This window comes from Sinocyclocheilus grahami, unplaced genomic scaffold, assembly GCF_001515645.1.
Source record: "Sinocyclocheilus grahami isolate Dianchi unplaced genomic scaffold, SAMN03320097.WGS_v1.1 scaffold10.1, whole genome shotgun sequence".
NCBI classification, from domain to species: Eukaryota; Metazoa; Chordata; class Actinopteri; order Cypriniformes; family Cyprinidae; genus Sinocyclocheilus; species Sinocyclocheilus grahami.
The window spans coordinates 2,516,771-2,526,621 of NW_015505189.1; the positions used below are offsets into that span (position 1 = coordinate 2,516,771).

At 38.5% G+C, this 9,851-nt stretch overlaps 2 protein-coding genes across 4 annotated transcripts in view; both read left to right on the forward strand.

Annotated features, from left to right (window-relative positions):
* The window catches only part of LOC107593628 (eukaryotic initiation factor 4A-I), a 6,630-nt gene extending 5,542 nt beyond the window's left edge, over positions 1 to 1,088 (forward strand). The window contains exon 12 of one of the 2 annotated variants that reach the window (XM_016283442.1): positions 3 to 1,088. The gene's annotated coding sequence lies outside the window, so the exon portion shown is untranslated. The remainder of the gene's footprint in view (positions 1 to 2) is intronic. The other variant, XM_016283433.1, reaches the window with a different exon arrangement.
* A 4,333-nt stretch (positions 1,089 to 5,421) lies between these two features.
* On the forward strand, positions 5,422 to 7,635 carry LOC107593644 (transcription factor Sox-19b-like). 2 transcript variants are annotated; one of them, XM_016283463.1, is made up of 2 exons: positions 5,422 to 6,377; positions 6,966 to 7,635. In XM_016283463.1, exons 1-2 carry the CDS (start codon positions 5,734 to 5,736, stop codon positions 7,201 to 7,203), a joined length of 882 nt encoding a protein of 293 aa, XP_016138949.1. In that variant the 5' UTR covers positions 5,422 to 5,733; the 3' UTR covers positions 7,204 to 7,635. The 2 variants fall into 2 exon arrangements, with proteins under 2 accessions (XP_016138949.1, XP_016138959.1); XM_016283473.1 differs by having other exon boundaries at positions 5,423 to 6,362.
* Positions 7,636 to 9,851: the final 2,216 nt, after the last annotated feature.

Below are 9,851 nucleotides of genomic sequence, written 5' to 3' on the forward strand. Positions count from 1 at the left end.
CCCCCCCCCCCTTCCATTCCCTCTTTATTCTCATTCCATCCCACATCTCTTTTCATGCAACTCCCTCACAAATCAAGTACTGTTAATTCTGAGGGGGTGCCTTTTTCATAAATCCAATATGGCGGTCACATCACTCAATTATTCAGAATGAATACTCAATATTCCTAAGGCTCATTTAATCTTGACCTTTTTGAGCAGTGCCATCTACTGATCAAGAGGCAGAGTGGCAGGGCTTATTTGCATGTATGGTGTAACTGTTAATGCACTGACTGGCATGATGGATTGAAGACATGTCCTGCTTTTCTTGATGGTGTTGGTTTAACCATTTTTGAGATGTGACTGTTTAACATTGGAATTTTTTTCTTTTTTTGTGACAGGGCAAAGGATGTAAAATACAGAATTATTTGTGTTTTATATGGGGAACTTGGACACTTGTTCCAAATCTTAGTCACTGCCATTTTCCTTTTACGGAAGCATCCGAGTACTGTAAGATGCTTCAGTCCAAAAGGAAGCTGGATTGTGAGAACAAACCCGATTGTAAAGTTGCAAAATGTGGTCATTTAGAATTAGACCAGTCATTTTCTTCTGGTCTAATTCTTCTGTTACATCCCTTGTGTTGTCCTGTGTGTGTGGTTGTAGCTTTTTGGTTTTTGTAAATAGGCTTTACTGTGGCAGGATGGGTGGCTGAAGGCGTTGGAAATGAATTTGGTATGGCTGGTTAACACCTCCACCTTGGTATTGCCTCAGATTTCTCTGCATCAAAGTCCTATTGGGGAGTGTTGCTCCTACAACCTACCTCACTAAACTGTGTTGGATGGGTCTAAATATGTAAAGGACCAAACTGCAGTAGTAGAGTGTATAGAGATCATTATATCTTTGCATTGTTCAAAAAATGCCTGTCTTTTTGTTGGGTGGGTTTGGATGTGGGGTTTACATTGGTCAGTGCTATTTTTTTAAACAAATTTATTACAAATGTGATGATTATTAACCTTTTTGAGACAGAAGCCATGTATTAAATGTTTTCTACATTGGACTCTGCATAGTATTTATTTTAATGGTCTGAAATAAAGGTTCCCATTTTTAACATCCTAAGCTGACTCTTACTAGTTAATTGCGATTAAGTTACAGTAAGTCTATGGTTTCATCTGGTACAAATGTGACAACTCCAAGTGTAAATTCGTGGATCCTGTCCTGGTTGAACTTGTTTTACTTGGTTCCCTTTGGAAGCTCAACGGCGAATAACTTTTTCTATTTTTATTGCTTTATCAGCATTTCAATCACTGTCTTTCAGCATTCAAACTGTTTGATCAGTTGTAGGGTTAGATGGCAGACTTGGAAAAATGTCCAGTATTATCTGAATCCGTAATTAAGGACGATGGGAACGAAGTTTGTCATTTGGTCACCAGTGGATCCTCTGCAGTGAATGGTAGCTGTCGGGATTAAGAGTTCAAACAGTTGATTAAAAGCATCCAAGTAATCCACAATGTCTTGTGAAGTGAAATGCTGTGTTGAAACCGGATGCGTAAATGTTCAGCAAATCTTCATTTTGGGGTCGGGTATACTTTTAAAAATAACATTTTAATTTGCATGTACAAATGACCGTCCATATAAATTGCGTCGTTTTAACCTACACCTTTGATGCATATTTATCAGTCATATAAAACCGTCCGATTTATGTCATGATACTAATAATCAATGTTTTTTTTAAAGACCCAGTATCCAGTTTTATATATTAAAATTATCAACTAATTGAATCTAGCTTGTTCCACAGCCAGCCATATTTAAATAATCGTTATACATTTTTACGAATTAAATTGAATTTTCACAAAGATTTATAGTAATGGCTAAGAATTTTGTATGAATATATTTGAAAATATGATAATGTAAGTAAATTCCAACCGATGGACATAAACTATGCCGTGATTCATTTTTCTATTGTGTGTAGTTTCAAAGATATGTAGTCTACATTTTGTTAGATACTTGGATGATACTTGCAAAGCAGTGCCAACTGATCACAAGTGTCAGAATGATCTTATGTTACGATGTTATGTTACATTAACAAGCATTTGCACTTTGATCAATAAGTTAAATGTTATGTTAAATCTTATTCGTTGTAACTAAAGCTATTCTCATTTGGGCAAAATTAAACTATTGCTTCTTGTTCGATAACCATACTTAATGAGGTATTTAATCACCACGTTATTATATCATTATGGTAAATCCGGTACCCATTTTACTGTGAAGAACTCCTGAGAGATGCACCTCATGAACCAAGAGCCAAGAGATCGTTCTACAGCTCTTTCAATGGCAAGTTCTGAGTGCGTCCACCAGATGGCAGATCTATACACCATCTGGATCCACAGGAGAGAAAGGAGCTTTCAGCTGTGCCACAAACTCGGGACGCATAATAATCAGATTGGCCTTGTCATTCCAGCACACGAGGATGTATTAGGAAATGTTCTATTCACACGTATGTGAGCCAATAGTTATCCAAACTCTCAGAAGGCCTGTGTCATTACAATTCCACGGCTGCAACTTTTGATCACTTCAGCGAGATCGCTCCACCAACATCCCCTGACATAATGCATGGGCCCTCATTCACTTGTCCATCACGCAAACACTATGTTAATTCCCGCATCATGTACCCCTGTCCCACGTCCCCTTCATTCAATTCATTGTACCAATCCCCTCTTTCCTGCCCTTTTATACCCACAGTCTTCTTTTCCAACATTCTTCCTCCTATCACAGCCCTCCATCGGAGGCATAACAACCTCTCCCCTCCATCTCACCGAGGGCTATACACCTTATGAGAAATGTTTTGATTATGTGCGCTCAGTGTAGGTGGCCCGCCGAACACTTTCATGGTCTGCATGGTAACCCCCCTGCCACTTCCCCCACTCCCCCTGCTGGGCGCATGATTGTGGGCTCAGGGATTATGCGAGCAGGAGGCTCGTAAAGGGCCTGCCAGGGTCTTTCTGTGCAGTGACGGATGGCTAGGAGACTGAAGCCTCCATTTACATAAGAAGGGAGAGAATAGAGGCCCCATTCACTCGGTCTGTCAGGGAGGACTCAGGGACAAACTGCACTCTCTCCAAGTTGCCCTCTTCCCCTCTCAGTCTCTCTTTTCTTCTTTATCTTTGCCATTCTCCCTTCTCCTCAAGCTTTTCCTCATCCGTCCTCCTTTCTTTAGGCCATTGTAATTTATTGTGAACTCAGTCTCATCATTTTTAGGCCACTTCATTTACTCTATTGGATTTCCTAATTCAAATCAAAATGTCATATTTGCCCCAATGAATGACATAGCATTTAAACTTTCATTGTTCACAGATTAAAACAAAAACTCAAAAAGGTATTAATACACTACAATATATTCTAATTAAAATTTTTCTGAATGCTTGAGTCCAAATATTGTTTAAAAAAACATCAAACAAAAACTGTTAAAGCCTTATCAAGTTTTTTTTTTGTTTGTTTGTTTCTTTTTTTCTTTCTTTTTTACCCTCCAAACCCTTTTTTTACCTTTATTTATTTGCAATTATAAAGATGTTACATTTATTCACAAATTTTGTTGGAGCAAGTGATGATTAAATTTACTATTTACAAAAGAATAATAATAATAATAACAACAAGGCTAAGTTCTAGAAATTCACTGTCCTTTTAAAAATGCATAACAAAGTTTCTATGTAAAGTTCTTGTCAAATCAAGGAAGTGTTCAAATATTTAATCAGGATTCTCCTGTTTCTAATACAATGACTTTCTTATTCTAATGAAACTTTCTAATAAGCTTTCTTGAAATTTTCTGATGATCAAAAACAATTTTTTTATTTATAATTCATATTTCAGAAATCATAAAACATAATGATGTTAACATTGTAATTTGTATAATTAAGGTAGTTTTTTTTTAATATAACAAATTGTTAATTCAAAAAAGGAAATTATAATTTATATTTCAATAACTATAATTAAATAGGTGGACGAATGCATGCACGCACGCACGCACACACACACACACACAAACAAAAGGAAGAACAAGTAAGCAAAAACAATCTAGCCGCAATATTTATTTAGTTCAGTCAGAGAACTCATGTTGATTCTCCCTTACAGGTTGATTCAGGTAGCCGTGTTTGAGCAGCAGAGCCCAGCTGAATGGGTGGTTATCTTTTGTGTGCGCTTTGGAAAAACAACTGTGTTGTAACTTGTTTTGGACATACATATTCAAACCCATGAAAACACTGGTTTAAAAAAAAGCCATACAATAGTCATAGAGAGGCATGTGAAGCACATGTGTATGCAAACATGAGGGCTTTAAACGACCTGTGTTTGTTTAGGGGCCAGCCTTAACATTTCGGAGAAATTCTCTGAGCTGTCTTGGTGCTGTCACAAACCAACTGGGAGAAAGAAAGAGGATGGCAGAACGAGTTGGGCACTCTCCATAAGAGGTTTTCTGTTTGTCCAAAACATTTTTTTGGATATGGTTATACAAGAATGAAGCCCCACAATTTGTGGTTTGATTGGCATAAAGGCGTAACTGTCAGTCACGAACAGAGGCAGCTCACATGGTTCACAACGCACCTGCAAACTCACAAGCACTCACACCTGTGTCTACAAAAAAAGAGAAAGAAACAACATAAAGCTTTGCACCCACACCTTTTCTCAAGCAATTACGAACACAGAAAATCCCACACCTATAGAAAGTCACATGCCATAAATTGTCATCAAAAGGGAGCAATGGCACATTGCTGTATGATGACTTGAAAACAAGCATCTAATTATATATTGTGTGTAAAAAGAAAAAAGAAAATCACAAATTTACCCAGAAAACATATAAAGCTCACACAAGATTTAAACAAAATTACTTAACACAATTTACACAGTGGAATAACAACTGATTCATATAACAATAAAATAATACACTATTGTTTTATTTGATAATAGTGTATTATTAAAAATAGTTTCAAATAACACACTTTAAAATAACTTTTGCAATGCACTGCTAGTTTCCTCAGGCCAGTCTTTTTCCCATGACCCCAGGGTGACAGGGTTAGGAACTAACAATAGAAGACACAGAAAGTGTAAAGGTGTAAAGTGAAACTAATGAAGTCATAGAAAGTGATTCAAAGAAAGCAGAAAGCAGGTCCAAAATTACACAACATTTATGTGTGCATCTTTTAAAAGTTCGTTAATAATAAAAAAGAGTGTATTAAAAATACTCCATGAACATATCTACTACAATATGTAATAATTAATAGTAACAGATAATTAGTGCTCTTTAAACAACAAACTAAGCCTCGATTTCGCTCTAACCTCTTGCAACAAGTGATCTGCGACATAAAAACACCACACCCCTACAATTGATATGCAAATGAGCAAATGGTTGCGTTGAGCGCTGATTGGTCAGACGTGGAATACAATTATACAATTGGTTCAACTTGACTGCAAACTATTGCGGCTCAACAAGTGGCTTGTGGATAGAGTTCAGCAGAATTTAGACAAACAGCTGTGATTGAGGAGCTTTTCGCGCCCTTTTTACTATATTTTGTTTGAAAAACTTGTTCTAAATGTTTTGATTCATCGTGGAGTTCTTTTTTGACTGCTGCTGTTTGGCCAGACAATCCCGACTGTAGCCTAAAGAGACTTCACCTGCGCCGGATTTGTTTGAGCTGATTAGGTTCGCTTGGACACTTTTAATTGGCTGCCTTACACATTGAGCGCTTGAAACTCAAAGTGTGTAGTGGCATGATGTACAGCATGATGGTGGAACATGAACTGAAGACCGCGGGTCAGCCTCATCCCCACCACAACAGTCCAGGGATGTCTCCTCCGGTCAGCGGGGTTGGCCACGGATCAAACACCTCTTGTCCACCCGGCGGGGACCCCATGGACAAAGTGAAGCGCCCCATGAATGCGTTTATGGTGTGGTCCCGGGGTCAGCGGAGGAAGATGGCACAGGAGAACCCCAAAATGCACAACTCGGAGATAAGCAAACGCCTCGGGGCGGAATGGAAACTTTTAACGGACACCGAGAAGCGGCCGTTCATCGATGAGGCCAAACGGTTGCGGGCCGTACACATGAAGGAATACCCCGACTACAAATACAAACCTCGGCGTAAGACCAAAGCTCTCCTCAAGAAGGACAATCCCGTCGGTAAATATCCTCTCGCAGCCGGCAACCTGCTGGCATCAGCCGTGGCACAGGGACAAGGTGGGAGCCCGAGAATGGACGGCTATGGCTGGGGTCACACCGCTGGTTATATGGCAATGCAGGGTGAAGCACTCGGATACCCGCAACAGCTGCACCGGTACGACCTGTCGGCTCTCCAGTACCCGTCGGCACAGACGTACATGAACGGCGCCAGCTCTTACAGGTTTCTTTTATCAAAGTTTGTCATTTACTTATTTTTTAGGTTTAGGGTGGCTTGACAATCTGTGGAACTGGAAAACTAGTGGTGGGGGGCGAACGCGCACAGAAATTCATGTTAACCAGTTCGGATTTCATTCTGCGTAAATTTATGAAGAGGAGTTTAAGAATCGTTCACTTTAAATTGTTTCATTAGATAAGATTTAATATAAATTCTAGTATGTATAATTACTTTTACTTTTTATTTAGTTTAAGAGTTTTGAAGATGGCATTTCTCAGACTAATGGTTTTTGTGCTGAATGTGCTCAACTTGCCACTTAATTTGATCCTCAAAACCGCTCACCTATTGAAGTTGTCTATAATCTCGTTATAAACGCACATTTATTCATTATTTGCCTATAAATGTAATCTCAGAGTCACCACAACTAAGCTGGCTTAACCTGTATAGACCTGTTATTTGCTTGTCAGCATTACTGGGAGCAGATGCAGAGGCGTTTTATGTGAGGAAAGATACGGATTCTCCATGCTGCTCTTGTCTGTCTGATTTCCTAATATTTTTTTTTGTTGCTATCGTGGCTAATTTTGTCTGTCTTTTTTTTTTTGTCCACAGCCAAATGTCATATAGTGGCAGCCCTCAGCAGCCCAGCCCAGTGATGTCTATGGTTAAACCAGAACCACTATCCCATTCGCCTACTGGCCACCACCGTGGGGCTTTCCAAGGGGACCTGAGGGACATGATTAGCATGTACATTCCAGGTGGTGATACCAGCGACAGCTCAAACCAGAGAACCTACCCTGGTGTCCAACAGCACTATCTTGGTGGAACTGTTCCCCTCACTCATATCTGAAGTTTAGGGAATGCTCCCTGAACTCCTATTAGTTGGACCCTTATTGGGACCATAGTGCTACAAATAGACTGTATGGATTACTGAATACTTCTGATTGTTTACTACCTCCTTGCTGTGAATGATCTGAAGTTGTCTGTTGAACCTGTATAGCAAATTTAGCTGTTTCAGTTTCTTGTTTTCTGTCTTTGCAACTGTTCACACTATGACCAGGCGTAACTTCTTAAACTTCTCATCACATTAAGCTTAAGTCAGCTTGCACAGCCATCCCTTCTCTTTGTTCCACGAATAGATAGATTTTCCTCAAGTATTCTTTTCCGTGTTCTGCTCCGTGCAATGTTTAGAACATGCGTTGTTCATGCAGCAGTGGGCAATCATTATTCAAAGTCTAATTGGGGTACAAAACAGGGCGAAACCGCATATTGGGAACTCCAAGGTCCAAAACAGATCCGCTAATAATGGTTGCAATGGCCAGTGATGGACATACCATGTGACCTTGAGGAGAGTAAAAATTTAGTTTTGTGAATCTGGTTTCCCCCGGATGTGTACCCAAACTGGCTCAGCACATGGAATAACTGAGTGATGGGTTAAGTTGACCTTTTAAGTGTCTTTAAATTTGGGTATTGATCTAGTAAAGTGTTTTGGAAAATCTCAGGGCTTTCTTGAAATAAATAGCAGGACATGACCGTATAGATCAGCTGTAACTTTGCCTCATATAATTAGAAATCCTTAGAACTGTTACCCAATTTGCAATGGAGAGGAGAAAAAAAGTCATTCAGTCACTATCTGCTTTGTTTTCCTACTTTTAATAGCTGTAAATTCATATGTACCGTTCCAGTGTGCACGTACGTTTGTGAACTAACTTTTTTGTTTGTAGTCTCTACAAGGAAATGGCACTCCTGTAAATGGTGAATTTTTGCCATATTTACCGATTGCTAAATGTTTAGTTTGTCTGGCCTAGAGTTCCAGCATTTCCCTCTTATGGGTCAAACTCAATTGCACTGATCTTCGCTGTCAGTCAATGCACTTCATTAGACTAGGAGTTTATCGACTAATCACCTGGTCATTCTCATTCTACCACAGCATTAAGTCTGCTTCTGCCATTACAGTACGGTTGACCAGTGAGTTCAGTGGACTTGACTGAATATTTCTTTTGGCCACTTTTTTTCAACCCCCCCCACCCCCACAGTGGCCTTGGTCCTTTGTCAACAAAATGCAAAGTTATGTCAGTCTTGAGGTTTGTTTTGAACTCAAACTGTGCTGGTGGCATTTTGTGGCAGTCAAAAATGTAAGTTTGTCAGTCCGGCTCATTGTTGCCACAAAGCTTGTTCAGTTAGTGTTTTGGTTAATTAAATGATTTAAGCACAATGAAAAGTTTACATTGCCATTGAAGTGAGTTTGCAGCTTGCTGTTTAATTTTTCTTTTTTAAAAAATGGTTTTAATCTTGGTTGTAAATACCTTTTTGTACAGTTTTTTTTTTGTGTGGCTCTTCTAAGGGCTGTTCTTACAGAATAAAAAATGACAACTCAACATCTAGTCTCAAGTTGTGATTATTTTGAAATGAATATTTATGTAATTTCCAAGTCGCGTGCAACTCGAATTCTTTCATTTTTGGACCTTCAGTATCATGACAATAGTGTTATCAATCACATTGATGGACAAAGGAACTACTATTTGCATTCAGTCATGGTCAGTTTAATGCGAGAGAGTGTCTGGTACTACCAAGATTAAAATGAGTATTTGTGATCTCAACATGGTGACCTGCTCCATGTAAAATAAAGCCATTTATATTACCGCTATTATTTATTTTTCACAATTTACAAACAAATGTAAAATGCATTTGAGGCCAAAATCCTTACCCTACCTCACGTGTTTATTATTAGTGTGACAGTGTATGTTTTTAAACATCAAGAATGTATTTCATATTTTTGTTAAAACATCTAAACTATTTTATTTAGACTTAAGATTTGTAATGCGGAAAAATAATGAGTCCTTTAAATGTACCGTTTAGGGAAAAAATATTAATAACTTCTAAAAACTTATTTAAAATAAAATAGTTTTAATTATACGTTTGTGTGGTAAAAAAAAAGTTTGAGACGAGGGTTCAATATAGAGAAAACAGCCAGAAAGGAGCGATTTAAGGGATCTACTTTCACTGTCCACCTCAGCATAACCCTTTCTCTCCAGATTGAAAACTGGTTGTTGTCTCGGTCGTAATTGGGCGTTTCGGAGGCACATTGTCCGTTGCCTTTGAGCTCGCAGGTGTACGTAGTAAGCCGCTGAATCCGGAGAGGCTCCCAGTCAAAAATGTAAGTTTGTCAGTCCGGCTCATTGTTGCCACAAAGCTTGTTCAGTTAGTGTTTTGGTTAATTAAATGATTTAAGCACAATGAAAAGTTTACATTGCCATTGAAGTGAGTTTGCAGCTTGCTGTTTAATTTTTCTTTTTTAAAAAATGGTTTTAATCTTGGTTGTAAATACCTTTTTGTACAGTTTTTTTTTTGTGTGGCTCTTTTAAGGGCTGTTCTTACAGAATAAAAAATGACAACTCAACATCTAGTCTCAAGTTGTGATTATTTTGAAATGAATGTTTATGTAATTTCCAAGTCGCGTGCAACTCGAATTCTTTCATTTTTGGACCTTCAGTATCA

Bases quoted from the DNA above. Each gene is read 5' to 3' on its own strand.
- LOC107593644 (XM_016283463.1), top strand. From the start codon at position 5,734: ATGATGTACAGCATGATGGTGGAACATGAACTGAAGACCGCGGGTCAG. The intron at 6,378-6,965 runs GTTTGTCATTTA...TTTTGTCCACAG, and splicing joins TACAGGTTTCTTTTATCAAA to CCAAATGTCATATAGTGGCA.